Here is a 21,674-nt window from a genome sequence, read left to right on the forward strand (position 1 = left end):
AGCAAATGCATATATTTTATGAGCACATCCTGAACATCATAAAATATTTTAGTAAATGTAATTTTAAAAAATTATTAAGAGTAAAATAGAAAGCCATATTGCAGAAGTGTCAAAAATATTTCTATAACTGTTGATCTTACAAAGAATAGAAACAGCCTTGAAATTTAATGTAAATTGTCTCTGTGGCAAATTTGTCTAACCAAATGAGGTCAATTTTTCATGAATCAGATGTACTCTTCTTAATGTATATATTAAAATGAAGATCAATGCAAAAATATTCCACCTTCAAATTCCTTATAGTTTACCTGTGGAATATGTTTTGGTTTGACCCAGTGGCACTTTGTTTAAGAAAAGTGGTTTTAACTTTTATCTATTTCAAAATGATTTGAAATGGGTCTAGGCTTATGTTTAATTTGGATCAAGTTATTCTTCCCATCAAGTTCTATCATGTTCTGTACCATTGATTGGATTGGTGTGCTTTGCACATCAATTAGGGTGGGAGGAGTTGTGGCAATAAAATAGCATTTAGCATTGATTAGCCTCTAGGCTGCTGTGCCATGCCATTTAGCATATATGCACCCTTGTATAGTTCAGAATGATCTCTTGCTAGAGTTAACTGCTGTTTCCATGCAGATGCTATTTTTCTTTGTTTCTTATTAAATGGAACCTTTTGCAGGTTTTCTATTTCAGATTGACAAAACCGAGGAAATAAATGCCAGTGCTTTGAGTTGTAGCTTGGCAGGGGTTCCTTTGCTGTAAGGACAGGCTAATCTAGCAGGTGTTGCTGTTGTCCTTTAGTATGTAACTTGAACGGGACATCATAACATAGGTCCCAATGAAAGTAAGAACAGGTGTGCAGTGTTAGTATTAGTTAGCTGGTTCCTAGCAAAAGTTTTCAAGAGAAAACTGTAACTGTTGCCATCAGCCATAGTAAATTGCTGCTGCTACTTGGTATAAACAGTTTTGAGCTAGATTGACCAATGATTGGATATAAAATAGCTGCATATATTGCTTTGATTCCTTTTGCATTAGCCAACTGTTTTCCTTCTGGGAAATAGAACGCTGTACCTGTTAGCTTGGGACACTTGTTAAAAACTGGAACCCCAGCAGTGCAAGATCAAGTGAAATCATGGAAGGCAATCATTGTTTAATGAATGATCAATAATTTGTTTAATTAACGATTTTAAAAAAGTGTGGCAGTTGCAGCCTTACTAAATGTCTTGAAAATATGTGTTTTTCTTAAGTCATATTTATTTGAAAGGAAATAACATAAGCCAAAAGCATAGGTGGTGAGTTTTAGGTGCAAGGATCTAGGTATATGCTGGCCACTTCAAAAGTCTTTCTGCATTGGTTTATGATTCTATTGTCCAAAACTGTAGCTAAACTTCTTGCATATACTTTGTATAGTGGCCTGGAATGTAGCATTCCATCTTTGACTAAAGAGGAAGGAGTGGGGAGGGGGGAGAATGGATTTATGGTAATAATGGCTTCTGCTTTCTGTTACCACGAGGCAGCCAATAACCAAAGAAAGAGGGAACAAGTGTTGTATTTTCAACAGGTTGAATTTAAAATGTGAAAGCTGGGCTAGACTTTATTGCTTGCAATAGTATGATTTTGCCCACCATATTTTAAATACATCTTCAGGTAACCATTTGCCTTATAGGTGTATTTCATTGTTAAGAATAAAATTAATATTTGACTAGAATATATTGCTGTCCATCACCTAGAGTATATAGTGTACTTTGTGTCTTTTACAGGGCAATCCTATGCCGATTTATTCAGGAGTGAGTTTCACTGTCTTTATTGAGACTTATTCCCAAGTAAGAGTATATAGGATTGTAGTTTTAGGCACTTTATTGTGGACCTATCATGGAATAGGTTAATTCTTAATTACTTGCGTAATGTCATAAATACTTACAGGCATTCTATAGGGGTACTGCTGCCTATGGATAAAGATATGTACCCTAATCAGGAAGTTATATTTTGTCCACATATAAGCTAATAAAAAGCATTTATGTTTCAAAGAATGTGTATCATATATACATATATCTTATATAGCGCCTATAATGATATATTATACATTATTCATTAAAAAATATCATTGTCCTTGAGGCCCTACCTCAAATTTTGTATTATGTGTACAAATGCAATTTATTGTATTATATATTTGGCTATTATATTCTGATGTTACAAATTAGAATTTATCCTCTAATCTATAAGGTCAGGAAAGGAAAAAAAGAAATCTAAATAAATGTCTAGTGTTTAAAAAAACAATGTTTGTGACTGTATTCAATGTTTCAAAGCATGTTTCTTCCATTTCTCTCTCTCTCCTGGGCATAATAAATATGAGTGGTCACCGAATAACAAAAATAAATTTCTCAGTAGTTTGAAGGGAAGAAAGTAGCACACAGATGCAGAAGCAAATGTCAATTAGGTGGTTAGAGTCTTAATGATTTGAATGCACTGCAGCACATGGAATAATTAATTACTTATCAAAGAACATATTGGATTTGTTTAAATCCTTTTATTACATTAATTCAACCACACACAATATTAAAGAGAAGTAGAAGAAAAGAGGAAAAAAGTTGCAGTAATTTATTTCCTTAAGGGAGATAAAAAGAGACACCAGAGTGCAAAAGGTAAATTTTTTTTTAGTGTACATCTCATTTAACTCAGCAATTCTCATGCTTGAACAACTATTCTTAGATTTGTGCTAAAATGTGCAGTTCAATTGGCCAGTGTGTCAAAACAGGATCACATTCAGGTTTGAGTAAAGCAATTGAAACACCTATTCACTTGCATGGAAGAGTCTTAAACCTGTGGCTAAATCCCCCCCCCCCGAAATATTATTGGATTTAAAGTGGCTTCATTCTGAACAATCCATAGATCTAACCCACAGCTTCTCTACATATAAAGTTTCAGGAATGTTTCTAGCTGAAAGGTAAAGACAATTGCTGCCTACCTAGATTAGTATTTGTAATGCAAAGAGAAGAACCTATGTAGTAATTATATCCATTTCTGGAGTTGGCACTGATAAATGTTGAAGTACCAATGCTTTTGACAAACCATCTCTAAGATCTAAGATCTAAAAATGACATTCAATCTGAAGACCACAGCATGGCACAGAAAAAAATAATCAGACTAAGCATACCAAGGGGAACCCTTTCCATTATATTACAGTTATAAAGTTAAGAGTCAAACCACAAATTACATTTGAACTCCATGACTAACTCAAAATGTTGTTTCTTTTTTCTATAGGTAACAGGGGCTGTGTACTATGTCATATCAATTATAGGTTAAGGTATAAATCTATTGAGACTTTTAGCAGGACAATATTCATTTCCTTCTCTTTCCAAACCAGATCCTCAATCCAAATTACACATCAGCTTCCTACAAAACACAGCAGAGCTAATATGCAGGTCACCTGAAGTGAATAACTTCCAAGGTTTAGACACTAGCTTTTCTTATATAAAATATATATTTAGGCAATAACTTTTATATATAATTGGGACTGCCACTGCCACCACTAATTGACAAAGTAATTGGGAGATTTATATTGGATCGATATAGACAATGGGTTGTCTTAAACTTCCATCAGTTTGATCTGTGCCCAATTGCACCAGCATTTTGGTCTCTTTCTACATTTAAAAGCACTTTTGGCCTGCCTCCAAAAGTTAGGAAAAGAATGTGTGTATCTTTGTGACATATACAGTTCTGAAAGGTAGCTTATGGAAAGAAGGACATTATGATATAACCTGAAGAGAGAGAACAAAGTAAAAATACATAACCGCTGTCAAGAAGATTGGAACTCACTTCTTTATAGTATTCCTTTTCCTTTTCCTCCTTCTCTTTTTCTTCTTTTTCCTTTTCTACTTTATTTTTCAGTATTTATAATTCTTTATTATCTTTAGTTTCCCTTACAGTCTTTATTTAAAATTTCTTTAACTTTTTAAAGATGATATACAATTATCAAAACTATTCTTATCCCATGAGTTTCATTCATTTAAACCCATAAAACATCTCCCCTTTCTATTCTATTTAAATAATTCCAGAGATATGAATTTTATTTTAAAAAGCACCATACATTTCACCCAGATATATGATATTATCCTACAAATCAAGACAGCGAATTCTAAACTCATGACAAAATGGCATCCTTGCATACTATATTGATTTGTTTTGTTCTGGCTCCTGGCACAAGATAGCCACCAAAAGGGATTGGCTATCTCACGGTTAATTTTTGCTCAAAAAGAGACAGTTAGAGAAGGTAAAGAAAATAATGCAGGCTGCTTTTATTTCTCCTCCTTTTATTATATTCTCATGACACTTCGCTGTTCTGGAAGATCTCCAAAGAACTCAAATAGTGCTGAGGTGAGGAAGAGAGAAGAAAAGTAGGCCAAAATTCTTCCAGCCAGAATCTCTAATGGAAGTTTCAAACCAAGTACCTGTATTTTACTAGGAACTGAAGAGGTAAATGGCAAGCAAAGAAGGAACGTATTATAGAAGTCTCTTCAAAATAACCATTCATTCCATTTCTAGTCCCTTTCAGCCCACTTTAAAACACATCCATAGGGAGCCAAGTTGACTATTTCCAAATTTATTCAGGGCTCTGCCACATACGGTAGTTGCCTGGGTCTATATTGGAAAACCACAAGTAAATTGACAGGTGTCTTTTTTGGCTAATAGTTGAATGGAGACATTTTTCAGCCATTAAATGCTTGCTTGCTTGCCCCCCCTCATCCTGTTTCTCTAAGTCTACCCTTAACCTCCCACACATCCATTCTTTCACAAAGTATTTTTTCTCTCTATTTTGCTTTCAAACTTCCAGTGCTAGCGTGCTGGTAGTTCTCCACGTGGGCTCCTTTATCTAAATCATGTTACCATTCTGCTGTGATGGGATCCCAGCAGATAAGAGATAAGGAGTGCCAGGTATCTCCTCAAATGAAAGCACAATCTTTAATTTGTCAGGAAGAAGGAGCAAGATACTATCTTTTTGAAAGCAACTTTTCCCATTAGAAACACCACCGGTACTGGGATACATCACAGATGTAAAATTGCAAGCCAGTGGGTACACCAGCACATAGTCAATGAAATCACAGAGTTCATAGGACTGCACCTTTACCTACAAAAAACCTCATAGAAAGTACAGGGAACTACTAGGAAATTATGAAGCAGAAGATGGTACAATAACTTGGACTTAGAAAGTGTTTTGTTGCTGCTTGGTAGGTTTGCCCTTCTCAGTTTTTCCTCAACCTCACTGAGACCGTAAACTTGGTTCTCCTCCCCTAAGTAATGAATGCTTTGATTTTTAGGAGAGTATAATAAATTAAAGTCTTGCTAGACGCATTAATCCTATGAAGTAAATTCACCTAGGCGTTTATTTTGCACCTATAACTTTGGAGCTAGATTTCAAAATAAAGACATAATTCAATTTTCTGCCCCATTTTTTAAAAAAATCTGATGACTTGGAAAGTTATTAAATTGGATAATTTGCATACAACATTTTGTGCTGCATTGGACAGTGCTTATTTTGGCTTAGTTTAGGAAATCACTTTTGTATCTGAATGATACTTTCCAGAAATATTTCCAGGTCTCACATTCTCAGTTCCTTTTCCAGTTGCTTTTGCTTTTTTCATTGATTGATTGATTGGTATAGCCACCTATATCAAATACCTGAATCTGATTATAGCAATTAAAAAACAACAACAAAATGCAATATTAGAAGAACAATAAGATCATACATACATACATACATACATACATACATACATACATACATACAATCCGCAGCTGAGGTATAAAACACTTTAAACCACAATCAACAAAACCACTGATAGGCTCTATCAGGCACATAAATCCCCAAGCCTAGTAATGAAACCATGTCTTTAAGACCTTATCGGTAGGGTTGGAGCCATCTGACACTGATCTCTCTCTGGAGATGATGCCCAAAGGGTGGGCATGACAACAGAGAGGGCTCTCTTCTAGGGCCCTGTGAGATGGCATTTCTTTATAGGGCTTAGAGAAGGCCTCTCCTGCTGGACCTAATGGGACAGATAGATGCAACCAGGGGTAGGATCCTACTGGTTTAACAACCGGTTCACTGTGCGTGCATGCACAGTTTAGAGAAGACTTATATTCCAGATTACTGCTTGGGAAGGAAAACAGCTAATGCAGCTCCACTCTGCTGCGTGACTTGGCTGACAAGATAAAGATAGGTAAAGCAAGGGGTGGGTGGGTGGGCTGACTTGCAAGTGAACCGGTTCGCTCCCAGCTGATCTTCGGAGCTATCAGTTCTCCTGAACCTGTTCGAATTGGTAAAATCCCACCCCTGGATGCAACCAGGGAGAGGCACTTCCTCAAATAGTCTTATCCCATATTTTATTAAGGACATCCACAACTGTTCAGCACACTTAGGTAAAGAGAAATGTGAAGATCTTGAGTCTTGAAACAAATATCAATTGTGTAAAGCCAGCAACTAAAACAAGAGAAGAGTACAACAATTATTTTAAGACTTCCTACCAATCTTTATTCACCACAGGCAATCAGAAACAAATCTATGCACCTTCTCAGTAAGATCCATACATGTTACATATATTGTATGGAATATAAATAGATTGTGTTGGTTTAAAAATGATGAGGGGGGAAATCAGTAAGTCATGGTAATATCTTAATCATACTAATTCTAATAACAGGTAATATCTTAATGAGGCACCTCATCTGATTAAGTGAAATCTGGTTAACAATGCTTGTGGTGGAAAATTTAATTAACCCCAAAGAATGTCCATATTTGAAAACTACTATACAGCATCCAATTTTTCCCATTTTAACAAACACATATATAATCTGATTCTAGGTGATTAAATAAACACCTTAATGAAATGTATTAATTGTATTTTTCAGTGTAAGAATAAAGCAATGTACAATTGTTATCTCATATTCTTCCTGCAATGCCATTCAGCCAGGGTTAAACTCTGCACCGGATTATCTAGCACTTGTTTTAATGGACCCACTCCCCCCACTCCGTGAATCACGTACAATCATAAAGAAGACAAATAACAGGTTGATGAGTCACAGATGAAGATCTCTGTCTGAAATATATAGGATTCTTTTTACCAGGAACAACAACTGAGAGGGATTCACAGGCAGCATGAAGGTGACCTACGCTGAAATGACTAGTGACAGCAAGAAGTTAAAAATGTTACTCAAGCCAAAAAAAAAAAAAAAGAAGAAGAAAAAAAGAAAAACAAAACTAACATATAGTATATATGATTCCTTCAAATACTCCTTATCTTAGCAACAGCTAGTTTTGGAGATTTTCTCTTTTATCTTAGAAGGCCTATTATGCATCAGAGGCACATCTGCAACATGCTAAAACCCTCTTTTCCTACAAACAACTTAAGACAATCTACTTGGCTTTTTCCTATGAGGAAATATAGCGAATAATACTGAAATAGGCCCATAGAGTTGGCCATCTTTTCCTGAGACCACACAGCAGTTAAAGAAAGTCATAATTTCAACAAAAGATGCTGCACCTTTAAGAAATTGCCAACAGATGCAGATAGCTAACGAGGCTTTGTTTTTTGCTTGAAGACGCTTTGCTACTCATCCAAGAAGCTTCTTCTAGAACTGAAGAAGCTTCTTGGATGAGAAGTGAAACCTCTTCAAGGAAAAACAAAAGTCCAATTGCCTCTGGAAAAAAGCACCTTTGGGACAACTGTGACCTGGATGACTGAGATTCTGCATAGACAGGTAAATGGTAAAAGGTAAAACTACAACTCTTAATGATCTTACATCAACTTTCTTTTGCCTTACAAACCTGCAAAGGTAATAAATAGAGGATTGGTTGCAAAATTACTTTTCAATTATGCAATTGTGAATAGTCTTTTAACATGGGCAACCTGTACTTTGTGAGTGCCCAGTGCAATCCAAAGCATTTTTCAGTGGTGCAGTGGTTAGAATACAGTACTGTAGGCTACTTCTGCTGCCTACCAGCTGCCTGCAGTTCAACAGTTTGATTCTCATCAGCTCAAGGTTGACTCAGCTTTATATCCTTCTGAGGTCGGTTAAAACGAGGACCCAGATTGTTGAGGGCCATAGGCTGACTCTGTAAACCGCTTAGAGAGAGCTGTAAAGCACTGTGAAGTGGTATACGCAGTAAGTCTATGTGCTAAGTGGTATTTTTCCCCATTGAGTCCTGAATCAGAATGCTGCATAATTCTGCTATATAATGAGGATTTGAATCTAGGCCAATATTCCAATACTGAATAGTGGGCTTGTCATTAATATCAGCACAATCAGATTAATTTTTCTACACAAGCTATATTATTTTTGATTAAACATTTTGACTGCCGAGAGAGGTCTGGTTATTGGGTGATTTAGAAATCCATTTAATTAAAGGGAAAAAAAAGAATTATATGTTACCTTATTTAAGTGACAGGCTATAACTCATTGGTAGTACATACATTTTAAATTTAAAAGGTTCCATGGTCCTTGGCTAGAGCTTACTGAGATACAGTCCAATGGCCTGATCTGATATTGAGCAGGGGAAGAATGTAGCTTAGTACTTTTATATTTAAAAAATCCAGATGGCTACTAGATGGCAGCAAAATTAGACTTTGTCTTTCATGTAGTGGGTCTCTAGATTTCTGCAACCACAACTGATAGACCTTCTGTAGCTCAATGTTTGAACTCATATTTTATAGGAAAAAAGATTCCAGATTCCATTTTGCATAACTTTAAAAAGGCTCTGATGCTGGAGAGTAACTTCCACTCAGCGATGATATTATATGGCAGAAATAAATGGCTTGATCTGTTACATGACATCTTCCTATGATACAAATTCTTTTGGTTTTTCTTTTATCTTAGCATGATGTCTCTGGATCCACCACAGATAAATCTTAAGAGATGATCACATGGGGGCTGCTGCAGTTAGTCCTGGTAAAATGCAAATTAGAAAACATTTGACAGTTGCCCATGTTATACAGGAAGAGAGTTGTCACGTGTTTGGAATAGACCAAGGCAGCAACCTTAAACACTCAAAGAGCCACAAATGTCCTAACTGGAAGTCCCTGTTCAATTCTGGAGCCAACCAAAAGTCTGCTTCTCTCACCATAGAGTCTCCTCCTAGCGTGGCGTCCTTTTTCCTCTACCTGTCCTAACTGAAAGCCCTATCAAATTGTGGAGCTGACCGGTGACAGGGAGCTGCAGCAGAGGGATGAAAGAGCCACATGTGGCCCCAGAGCCACGGGCTGCTGTCCCCCTGGAATAGACCATCCATGAGACATTCAAATGGATGCAACTTTTGACACCAGGGTATTTGATAAGGCAATTCTAAGCAGAGGTAGGAATTAGGAGAGTCCAAAATATTGGGAAACGAGGCACACAAGGAGCTTAAAACTGGTGCCTTGGTTGAGGACTTCCTTTAAAAGTGTCCTCCAAACAACCTGATCTTACAAAAAATGCCTTGACTTTGCAATGCAAAGTCTCTTGAGGTCACATGTTTTACATGTTGGTAAAACTCTGTTTAGCACCTGTTTTCTCTGCAGGAAGTTGAGCTTAGTAGGTTATTCCCAATATTTTTTCACTAACTGGAAGACTATTTCAACTATGACTTTTTTCTTTCTTTTCTGTTTTGTGACCTACTCTGAATTTTTCCTCTGCTGTTCTAATCACTAAACTAATAATTTAAAACATTAAAAATTAAAATCCTCCTGGAAGTGTTGTTGCTGTTGAATGGCTGCATCACAATTCTTAAAATAAAATCCAGCCTCGAAAAAAAGAACTAATTCCTCTAAAACCAGAGATGCATTAGAACTAACAGAATTAGCTGGGAAACTTCCAGGAAATGTTTAACACATTTTAGTCAGCATAGTTTCACCTTCTGGTTTCTAAAAAATTTGCCAGAGCCATGGACAATGATTTTAATATATTCATAAACTTCTGTTATGCCCTACTTGTAGCTTGGATTTTCATGGTCCTTGATATAGTTGTCTCTTTTTTATATATATGTAACTTATTTCACTTATTGTCTTCTTGCATTGGAGTGATGTGTCAGTTTTAGTTGGGGTTGCCAAGCCAATTATTGAAAGGAAAACCGTGGTGCACAATTTGAATATAAGCCATTTTATTTTTAAACCCCAAAGTCCTTAAGAATTTGAAAACTAGGAAAGACCTGACTGTCATATCCCATAACAGTCCTTGTGATGAATCAACTACTATTAATGTGCTGCAAGTCTCAGAGAAGATCCTCACATCCTAGCTAATTACTAATCTGACAAATTATCCTTCTTATTCACTATTGCATCTCCTTGACCTACCATGAATCATTAAAAAAAGGAGTGTGATTGCGTTTGCGAGACACAGCCAGCTTGTCCTGAAGTAACCTAGTGTTCTGGAGAATCCTATGCTGGGTTCCTTGGGGTTTCGGGGTTCAGATCAAGAGCTCAGATATGCTGCACCTCTCTTGCACTGTGGGATAAACCTGACCCAGGAATTTCTGCTCCCGCTGATTTTCAGAATGGGCATCAAATCATTTCAGCATATGGAAGCAGTCTTGGGTGGGGCCAAGGGAGTGAGTTATCCCAGGGCAGCCCTAGGTTGCTACTTGGGAGGGAGTGGGCATGCTGGGGACTTGCTTGAGAGCCCCGTCTTTAAATAGCTATGGGAATGAAACAACAAGGAAGGCACCTTACAGGTTAGGGAAAACCAGCTGAATAACAGGCGTCTTTCTCTGCTGCCCCTGAGCCTCGTTCCAAGGGTGTAGAGGGTATCCCCAAAGAGGGATGGTCCCTAATCACCGTGGCCCGAGAAAAAGGCGTCTTTAGCACTCCGCTCTCTCCTCTCCCCCTTATCACTCAGCCTCCTTATCACTCAGGGGGAGGGCAGCGACAAGTTGGTCAGATGCTTGGATAACAGCCTCCTTTCCCGTTCACTTGTTCAGTTCTTTCCGAGATGCTTTTACCTCCCTCTTTGGGGCGGAGGGGGGGGGGGGCTGGCGGGGGTGGTTTAGACCGATCCATTAAGATCCAAGAGGGGAGGGGGGAATCCCGCACCCAACCGGCGAGCTGGCGGGTCCGCCTCTTCTCTCCGGCAAGCCGAAGCAACTGAAGGCGGCAGGGGCGTCGACGCGACGGAGCCGAACAAAGATTGAACGTCAAAACTGGGCGTGAGCTTGCGGAGCCCCACGGGAAAGGGTCGTCTGAGCCGGGCATCATCCCCACGGAAAGCACGTGGGCTCTTCCAGGGTAGCAGGTCTGACCGCTGCTAGTGCTTGCACTGCTGTCTCGCTGCTCTCTCTCTTTCTATCTCTTTCTCTCTCTCGGCTGCTGCTGCTGCTGCTGCAAGCAGCGGCCAAAACAAGAGCTGTAAGTTTGAAGGCTCTAATGCTCGGAAGAGAACTAGAGCCAGGCTTTGCCGTGCGGGGTCTCCACGGAGAATACAGCGCGATCAGCCCCGATGGATGTCATGGTAGGCGTTTGGGTTTGCCTGGCAGCGGCCAGAACAGGTAAGAGCCGGGAAAGGAGTGGGATGGGGGGGGGGGAGGGAATCTCCGCCCCGGCTTCGCACGCGACGGAGATGGTGGTGGTGATGACTGAGGACCGGAATGGGAGAAAAGCTTCGCAAAGAGGCGTCTTGGTACTGGCAGGGAGGCTGTTTCCAGGGAAAAAAAAATCCCCCTAAGAGTAGGAATCGGGCTGTCTAAATGCAAAGACAATAGGTAGCCGGTACACGGCGGGGAGGATCCGCTCACCTCCTTTCTTTCGCTCTGCCTTTCTTCCCACCCCCCCTCCTCGCTTTCTCTACAAAGTAGGATCGTGGAACCGCGTTTGCGCTCCCTTGCGAGTTCGCGAGGCAACGTGGGGGCTGCGTGTTAGTGATGGTAGCCGAAGGGATCAAGAGGGGGGGGGGGAATGGGTGGAGCGTTTATATTTAAAAAATTTAAAAAACCAATAAACTGCCGGTGGCTTAATCTCTCTTTTGAAAAGTGGCCGGGGGGGGGATGACGGTAGTGGCCGGTGGGGATAGGGAACCGAAAAAGAAGGGGGCGCCAAGAGCGGCCGAAGAATCGCGCGGAGTGGCTTCGGAGGGGACTCGGCGCGTCGCCCCGGAGCCCCTGCGGGGTCTCGTCCTTGCCAGGCGGAACTCGGAAACTTTGCCTCGTAATGGCATTTGCTCTCGGAGGACCGGGCAAAACCCCACCCCGGTAGAGCGGGGTCAGGAAGCTCCCGCGCCGGGGACACAGCAGAAAGGGGAGCCGGTTGGGGAAGGCGGTGCGTGCTTGGATGCAAATCCTCTTCGATCTGCCACATGGTCCCTGTTCTTCCCCATCCAAATTCCGGGCTTTTATTTCCTTCCTTCCTTCCTTCCTTCCTTCCTTCCTTCCTTCCTTCCTTCCTTCCTTCCTTCATTCATTCATTCATTCATTTATTCATTCATTCTTTTAATGACCGAGTCTTTTGCTAAGAGGCACCAGGCCAACGGCAACCGTAGTGTGGTTGATCTTTCTCTCCTGCTATCCCAACTGTCCCCGGAGCCAGCAGGTGAAGATTGCCTGTCAGTGGTAAATCAGATCCTCGTAGAGGATCAAAAGCAAAAGGAGGGTTCCCCTCCACATCCCGAACATTTAAGGGAAGGTTATGCCGGAGAAGAAGCAAAGTGCCCGTTTCTTTGCATGGGGCTAACACTCTTTTATTGTCTTCGCTCAGCCGCTAACAAGCAGCTGCCTCCTCATTCTTCTGAAAGAAGAGGGCTGTTCCGGGAGGAGGGGGAGATCTGAGGAAGGGGGTTGGGGGTGGATAGGGGTGGGTGGAGATCGCACAGATACAAGACCGGCTGAGATCTGGGAATCGGATGCGGGGATGGCCCTCCATTCAAATGGCCTTGCGAGATGTTGGGGGGCGGAGATTCACGCCCATCCCTCGAGGAAATTGGTGCTGAAGCTTAAGGGAACGGCGTGATTTGACAAGCAGACTGACTCAGTAGCGCAAATCTGACACTTGGTTTTACACTATTTTCACCTACTTAGCTTCGGTTGGAGACGTGGGGAGGAAAGGCGGGAAGGGAGTTAGATCCCCAAGATGACGATCTTCCATTGGCTTTTATTTTGTGCTCTCCAAAACAGCCCATTGTTTCATCCAAAAAATAATCTAAAGTTTAGGGATGCTTCCCCCAGTTTTCTGCTTTTTTTTTTTATTCAGAAGATGAAAAGGCATTTACCAACTTGGTGGTGAGGGGGATACCCCTCATCCTTCACTTGACAGAGAGCAAAAAGCAAATGGAAGAAGCAACAGAAAAAACTCTCCCCTTGCTTTTGGCCAAGTTGTTTTAACCAAGACCAAAGGAAGAAATTTCCTGAGTCCTTTACGGGAATATTTATTTCCCCAGTGCTGCCCACTGAAATATTTACTTGGGTCGAGTTCTCTAAGGCACAGGTGTTTACTGTGTTGTTTACTGTGCCAAGTAAACAAATACATTACAAAGAAAAAGAGTCTCAGCTAACTGTAAATAACTGGCTGCTTTTGGGGGCAAGAGGATGCATATCAAAGTAAAGAATGGGCACACAGGTGTTGCTATAGTTGTGTCTTTCCACAAATATTTGCAGCTTCCAGTAATTAAACTACTCTCATTTTAGTTTTTATGCTCTGGAGCAATATGGCTTTCACTTGTGCGAATAAATAAGGGGGCAAAAATCAGAAAATATTTAACTGAAACAAATAAGCTAACATCAACAACCTTGCTGCTTAGTGAAAAAAAATGTGCTAGTGATTTGTTTTTAACCTTTATGTTTGTTTATATTTGGGGATTTTTTCTTAAAAGGGTTCTTAATTTAGCTTTAGGTGATTTTTGAGGGACGTGTATTTAGAGTTCCTTCACACATTATATTATTGCTTCTGAATCTACAGTGTAGCTCTATAGGCTATGGTACATACTAAGATGTGTTCAATATAACTGTTTTTATATCCCAGAATAAAGCACTTTTTAAGGAACAGGCTGGTACTCTTACCAGTGTGTACTGCAGAGCACAACATCTTCAGCAACTATAATTTAGCTCTTATATAGTAGAAATGTATATTATATTTTATACCCCAAGCTATAGAACTGGAGGAGCAATTATTTTATATCCCTCTATATTTAAGATTTCTATGGTCAAGTATGTATTATTCATATTTGCACCTGTATTCCAATCACTGCACAGGAAAACTAACTATGATCTTGGGTAGCTTTCATTGCTTTTCAAATGATTGCCATAGCTTACTTTTTATAGTGAAAAGTGAAAGATGGCAAAACTCTTAAATATTAAAAGTATTTAAGAAGCTGGACTGTGTCAGAAAAAAACATTTTTTTCCGGTCTAAATTCAGTTGCAACTGCTATTCATTTTGGTGAAGTGAGCTAAAGGGACACCAATAGCAGTGCTTCACTGGCAATGAATTGTATGTCCTTTGATGAATAAGTCACCCCTTCAACTTGTTTCTGAGTTTTGCAAATTGGACCTAATTAGCAATCAGGTCCTAATTCTGAGGACTGCATGGAAATGTTGCCTGACTGGTCTAGCTACATGAAATATTTCTCATTTCATAAGAAATGGTGCTTTTGGACCTTACAAGAGGAACTAAATTTGGAAAGAAGTTTCGTCAAACTGCTCAGGAGTGTATTTTGCCAAAGAATAGTGAATTCTAGTGCATTTACACCAAAATCAGTCTTCACAAGTTTTATATGCTATATTTGAAATCTGACCTACAGTTTAAAGATATAAATGCATGTATAAATTGAGCCAAAACACTTTTGTGACAGTCATGTTCCATGTCAAGGAATGATTGTTAAAAGATATTAAGATAATGCATTTCTAAGGCATATGATGCAAAAAGGTTATTTTCTGGCTTTGCTTCTTGTTGATATTAGGAATTATCTGGCTCAGTTTTATGATAACTTCTAATGCTTTGACCATGAATTAGTCAAAGTCTTCTATTTTCTTTTTTCTTTTTGCAAAATTAGATTAATCAGATTGAACGAGAAAGAGAAAGTCGGGATGTGGACTCTTAAGATCTTATATCTGCAATTTTTAGAGCAAATGATTTTCCATTTAACTGATTCTTTTGATTTATAAGAAGAAAAATGAATCATTTCGGTCATCTATTTATTCTACTGGATGCAGATGAAATAGCCATATTTGTTTCTACTTAAGATTTGATTGGAGATTTTAAAGCTTCAGGGAAGAAAGCAGATGTGGCCATACAACTGAAGCTGCAGCGTTGGGTTGATTAATTATTAATCAACACAATCATCTAGGGATTGGACTAGATGCTCTTATAGGTCATCTCCAAACCTTATATTCTATGATTTTATGATTACTTTAACCCCACAGTCCAAATAGCTTATTTGCATGTATATAGACACAAACACACACACAGACACACACCATAGTATCAAAAGCCAGCAGAAGAGGACTGAGTAGGAAGTTCTGGAGTACAGTATTCATGGTCGGTCAAAGACCTTAATCTTGAGTTGACTAAGGTCGCTCTTTTTAATTGGACAAAATCACAGAGTCTTGATTGCATTCCTATAATTTTATAGACTTGACATAGTTCTGTTAAATGTTGCAACTTCCTTGATGCAGATGAAACTTTATCTAGGGAGATATATAGGCAATAGTTAAAGCAGTGAGTGTTCCCACTTTAGTGCATTTGCATATTGAATGGTAATTACAAAACAGATCTTATAGAAACCTCTTGAGATTTCTTTTTAAATGGTTGGAATTATCTTCCCTCACCATTTCCCAATAATATCCCTTACAGCTTGATTATTTCCTCAGATTTTGCAAAGTGGAAATTGTCCTCTCTTACTGTTAATTCAATGGAAAGGAAGCTTCATTGACTGTCGGAAGAAAATGATGTTACCTAGAGATTTTCAGCAGTGGATACTACAATTGGGAGACTGTGACTGGAGTTACATTTAAATATCTTACCATGTTGGCATCACAAACATAGCATAGTTGTGGTGATTTTGAATGCTGCTGATTCAGAATTCTCTCTGGGGAGGTGACTGCAGTTCCATCATGCTGTCATTTCCCTAATTAGTAAAGTATTGAGCGAAACAATTCCGGAGACCCCACATTATATTCTGGATAGTAGACATTTCCTCCTAACCTACACATGAAAATCTACTTGACTCAGAATTGTTCTTGTCTAGATGTGCTTAATTCTACGGTCAGATATTTTGCAGGGTAATTCAACTCTATTCATATAATTTAATCTCTTTACAACTTTGAAGGCCTGTTTTCCATATTGTTGTCTCTTTTACAACATACAGTTAAGTTCTAGAATTTTCTTAGCCCGAAGGAGAAATATTTCTGAAAAATATTTCTAAGAAAAGCCGTGTGGATCTGTTCATGCAATCATCAGGAATCAAGATTGACTAAAGGGAAGTGAAGGGAAGGAAGGAAAGAGGGAAGGAAAGTCTAAAGCAGGGGTGTCCAAACTTGGGAACTTTAAGACTTGTGGACTTCAACTCCCAGAATTCCCCAGCGGCTGGGGAATTCTGGGAGTTGAAGTCCACAAGTCTTAAAGTTCCCAGGTTTGGACAACCCTGGTCTAAAGTAAGGCATTTGATCCCTCATCCTGCCACTTTTTTATAGGACTTAATAATAATAATAAAATATGACTGTACTGTCCCAGCCTTTATTTTTGCATACATCCAAGTGTTCTTAAAAGAAAACCTCTTGTTTATTTCTTTCTGCTTGGTTCATTTGGGCAGAGTGGGCATATTCCAGTTTCCTGTTATTAGCCTGTAGAGTTGGGGTCTCTTAAAGGAGAACAAATTATTAAATATTTTATTATGAAGTTTTGTGGCATGGAGAAGAACAGTTTGGATTTCCCACATGGCTTTGGAACAGCTCTTTCTTTGATTTATGAACGAGATCAGTAAGCAAAGACTTCCACATCTATGGAGATTCTCAGTAATCCAGGTCATGGTTGTCTCAAAGGTGGTTTTTCTTTGAGGAGGAAGAAGATATTTTGCTTCTCATCCAAGAAGTTTTTGGGTAAGAAGTGAAACGTCACCTTCTTCCTCAAAGAAGAAATAGTCCAGTTACCTTTTGAAAAACCACCTTTTGAGAGAAATCTTTAACATTTCCTCATGGGTAGATTTGAGGCACCTGCCTTTTAGAGATGATGATTTTACCACATAAGGTTCATAAATCCCATAAACTTTTTGAGTGGATGATAAATATCAGAAAATGTGAATTTTCCAAACTATATTTTATAGTTTTAATCTATTAAATCTTATCTTTCCCTTTCTTTTTCCCCAAAACCATGTAAAGTGTGTGTTCTTCACACACTTTCTTTCTTCGTTGGGTTTCAAAACCTTCCAAACCCTGCCCATTTGTATAATAAAATTGTATACATCTATATACTATTTTATTGCTGTTTATAATTGGTTTTTATTATGTTTGTATGTAGCTTTTATGTTTTATGTCTATGGGCACACCACCTTGACTCGATTTATGAAGGAGATGGACATTTTTAAAATATGATTGATAAATACGTAAGTAACTAGCTCCTGTCACACTGCAACCTCTCAGTTTCCCAAGGAGTGTTCAATATGATCTTTGAACCCTAAGTTACCTTCCTCTGACCTAGTTGAACCTATATGACCCTACTAAGATGATTACTCACCATCAAAGTAATTGAGACTTTGAGACTCTTTTGAGACTATCCATTATCTTTCCCTTTCCCCTTAAGTAGCCGGTCTGTACAACGCTTCATATTTGACTAAAAATAAAATGAAAAGTGCTTCAGAGCATTCAGGAGCTCAAATGGAGCATCAGTAGCTGCAGAATGCAGAGATGTAATATTAGGAAAAAGATGTGGCTATTTTTAAGAGTAACCGAGAGACGCTGCATTGGCATTGCTCTGAATTTTGAAAGACCTTTTTCTGAATTATTTCTGAATTTTTGTAGTTGTGTAAACAGATGTAAAACATCTTTCATGCTGCTTCAAGAACATAAACACCCACTGTTTTATTTTAACTTTGGAGGAATATTTTTGCTTCAATGCTGAAATAATATTAACCACATATCCTATAATTAGGGCAACTCAGGCAAGCTTCACAGATGATAGAGTGTAGCTTATGAATAGAGGCAGAAATGTGAATTGCATGATCACGGAAAAGCTAAATCACAATTTAGTGTAGCGCGAATGTATAGCAATAAGTCTTCTGAATGCTACTCACTCATGAAAGAAAAAAAGGAGGATGGGAATTTTTACTTTTCGTTTACTGAAGTTTGGTGTGTTTATCTAGCCTTGAAATTATAGATAGTCACAACTGATTTTATGTTAATTTATGCTTAAGTACTCCATTCATTCTTATTTTACAGTCTTCTGTCCCAGACAGCCCAAAAACCTGTAACTTAAACAAAAGTGAAAACTTCAGAATTCTTTTAGCTTCTCAGGAGGAGAAGTAAGAGATGCCAATATAGATGTATGAGGTTCCTTCATGTCAAACTAAATAGGTCTGAGCAGATTAACTTATTAATCACACTTATAACTTGCACAGAGTCTGCTCTAGATAATTAGGCACGCTAAGGAAAATCATATATTGGCGCCCCCCCCCCCCCCTATAGTTTGACTCATCGTCTGATTTTGTTAGGAATTTCAAAGTGTGCCCTCTTGTTTCTTTCTTTCAAGTTTTTGAGTTTTACACTTATGATTTTCAGCTGCAGACAATTCCGCCACCCCCTGTCATCAGACAGGGTGAGGAGGCACGCATGAGAGAATTGGGATGGGAGAGGGTACCTATCAAGCATCTTGAAATATTCATCTATTCATTACAAATTTGGGAGAGGGTGGGACATCAATGCCCCCCCCCCCCATGTTAAAGAACAGGAGTGTCAAACTCAAGGCCCATGTGCTGGATCCAGCCTGTGGGATGCTTAGATCTAGCCCTGGAAATAGTGAAGGACTGGCCCACGGTGCCACTGCCAGTGAAAATCAAACTTGGGAAGGAGCCCGAGGATGCTTAGATCTGGCGCATGGGATTGCCCTGGAAACAGTGAAGGACTGGCCCACAGTGCCTCTGCCAGTGAAAACCAAACTTGGGAAGGCTGCGGACACCCCCAACATGAGTGACATCAAGCTGGCCATGTCCATCCTGGCCATGCCCCCCCCTCCCGAGGTCAAACACAATGTGGTCCTCAATGAAATCAAGTTTAACTCCCCTGTCATAGAGCCTTGACTTGACCTAGCCTAGAGCTGATCCTGGACCAGCTAACGTAACCAACATTTCCCAGAGGTTAAAGTCAGTTTTACATATCAAGCTACATTATTTGCCTCTTAAAGGCAATCTCAGATTCTTTTATGCCCTTAATATAATTTTAGAAAGAGAGGCAAAGGGAAAATTCGCTTTTTAAAAAAGTATTAAAACATAGAGTAAGTCTGGGTGACAGAAAACAGAGAATATTTTTATTAGAATGTTTTATTTTTAAAAGGATTTGAAGAAATGCTCTGGACTGTGCAATCTGCTGCTTGTTCAACCAGTCTAACTTTTTTTCAAGGTATCATCTGAGGGTAATACTTTAAGAAGTTAAATGAATGTGAGTCTTGCTTCTCGGTTGTTTTTTCCATTCAAAATATAAAAAACAGGAGTAAAGAAAGCTTACTCCTTAGTTTTGCAGCTTGTTTCATATAGATGCTTTCAGTTCAAATTATTTTCAAGCCACAAAGCATGTGGATGAAGCTTTCCAATGTAGGGGGTTGTGGGGTGTACATAATTTGCAAGGAAATGATATTTTGAAACATTGAGTACAGCATATAGTAAACCCTCAATTTAAGAGAACCGAGGGAAGGGTAGCTGTTAAGGCTGTCAGTTGAATGGCAAATGGGATTTTTGAGCCCCCAAAACACTTGTACAACAGAGAAATCACCCCCTTCTCCTTGTGCAACTCTTTCCAGCAGTATTCCTTACGGACACAATGCTTCACTTTTGAGTCCCAAAGACCTACTGCTGTTCTCCACTCTTGAAGTGGATGATGAGATGTCATAGGCAGCTGTTATATTAGAGATGATTTAAACAAATTAATACTGCAAGCCTGATCGGTAAGCGAGGGACTGTGGCTCAATCGTCAATTCTGAGGTAATGGAGGAGGACCTTGACGTACAGCAAAGATGTGTATGAGTAAACCTGCCTTCGTACCTAAGCATTTTGTTTAATTACTGCAAGCAAAGGAGTGTGAAACTTAGAAAATTGGTTTCAATGACTAAACCATGACTTGATCAAAGTATGCTACAAGTGCAATGACTGAAATCCCATTCCTTATTTAATGGCTGTATTTATACCTCCTAAATGCCATTCTTTATTGTAGATAAAGAAATAGAAATAACATTTTCTGAAAAATTATTACTGAAAAAAGAAGTCCTAATATAATAATGAACATTCAGGCAACATTTATATACCACAGATTTTGTCCATTAAATCTGAAATATGCTAAACTGACGTCCACTAAATTGAGGAATCAATTTAGGAATGGGATCAATTAATTCAGAATCTTGTATGATTTAATGTGGATTACTAAGCCACTGTATGAGGAGTAGTGCTACAGGGGGCTCCACAGAATAACAGGAGGGGCACATGCTTTAAATATTTGGAGGGTACTTAATTTTTTTTGCCATTTAACAGGCATATAGCCTTAATAGATATTCCTCCCCTTATTGGTTTATTAGACTGAGGGCATCCTTCACTTACTTTGGAATTACATTGTTTATATTACGTGTTTTAAGAAAGTGATTTAGGAAAGGAAAGAAAAATAACAATTGTAGACAGTCATCATATTTTATTTTGCAAGGAATAAAAGTCAAGTTGCAAACCTGCTTTTGTCAGAAATGACAAAGGTATTGACACGGATGTTCCTAGGAAGGAGATAAAAATGTGTCAAATGGTGAGCACAGCCCTGCGATAAAAGCCTGGTTGCCTTTGTAAACTATGCAATATTGAACATATGTATAAAAGGGGCAGGTTTGGACTGTGAAGCTGCGATCTTTCAGATTTTGACATAGCCCCCTCTTGTCATCGTTCCCCCTTGGGTGCTCTAGCTGTTGGCTTGTTTTTGTCTCACACAGACAATTGCAGTATTAGAAATTCTAAAATAGATGAACCGGAACTCAGAACTGTATGAACAAAGTAATATTCTTGAGGAGACATCTTCCTTATTTGTGACAGTGGAGCATATGTGCCAGAGCATGTTGCGGGTGGACACATGTGTGGTGTCAGTTTTGACAATGTCGACTGCCTGCTGGACTGTGAAATGCTTGGAATACTTGTTGTGGTGCAGATGTTTGCAGCCTTTAGGCAGTTCACAGTTGTTTCTTTAAGCAACTGCAGGCTGGCAAGTCTCTTTTGTGCCGAGTCAGTATAAAACCATTGTGGATGCATGCTTTGTACCTGTTTAGAAGTCATTTCCATGCAAAGTTGCCTTAAGGTAAATGGGCCCTTGCCTAAGAGGGGGCTTTTTATAACAATATTGGATTGACAGCCTGGAAACCTGGAACCTAGAAAATGCAAATTTGGCTCTGTGTCAGTAGCTTAGTCTCATAGCTTAGTCTCAGATAGTGGGAATCCAACAGCCGAGCTTTCCAAGTTTCTCAGGGGAACAATTATCCTGACTCTATGCTCCCAATAATTCCAA

At 39.1% G+C, this 21,674-nt stretch overlaps 1 protein-coding gene across 3 annotated transcripts in view; it reads left to right on the forward strand.

Annotated features, from left to right (window-relative positions):
• Positions 1 to 11,192: 11,192 nt before the first annotated feature.
• The window catches only part of NELL1 (neural EGFL like 1), a 609,773-nt gene continuing 599,291 nt past the window's right edge, over positions 11,193 to 21,674 (forward strand). For 2 of the 3 annotated variants that reach the window (XM_081938832.1, XM_081938834.1), the window contains exon 1: positions 11,193 to 11,466. In XM_081938832.1, coding sequence (XP_081794958.1) covers positions 11,382 to 11,466 — 85 coding nt within the window. In that variant the 5' untranslated portion in view covers positions 11,193 to 11,381. Of the gene's footprint in view, positions 11,504 to 21,674 lie in introns of all 3 variants that reach the window. The other variant, XM_081938833.1, reaches the window with a different exon arrangement.

Source organism: Natrix helvetica (genome assembly GCF_964273705.1).
Source record: "Natrix helvetica genome assembly, chromosome: 1".
NCBI lineage: Eukaryota > Metazoa > Chordata > Lepidosauria > Squamata > Natricidae > Natrix > Natrix helvetica.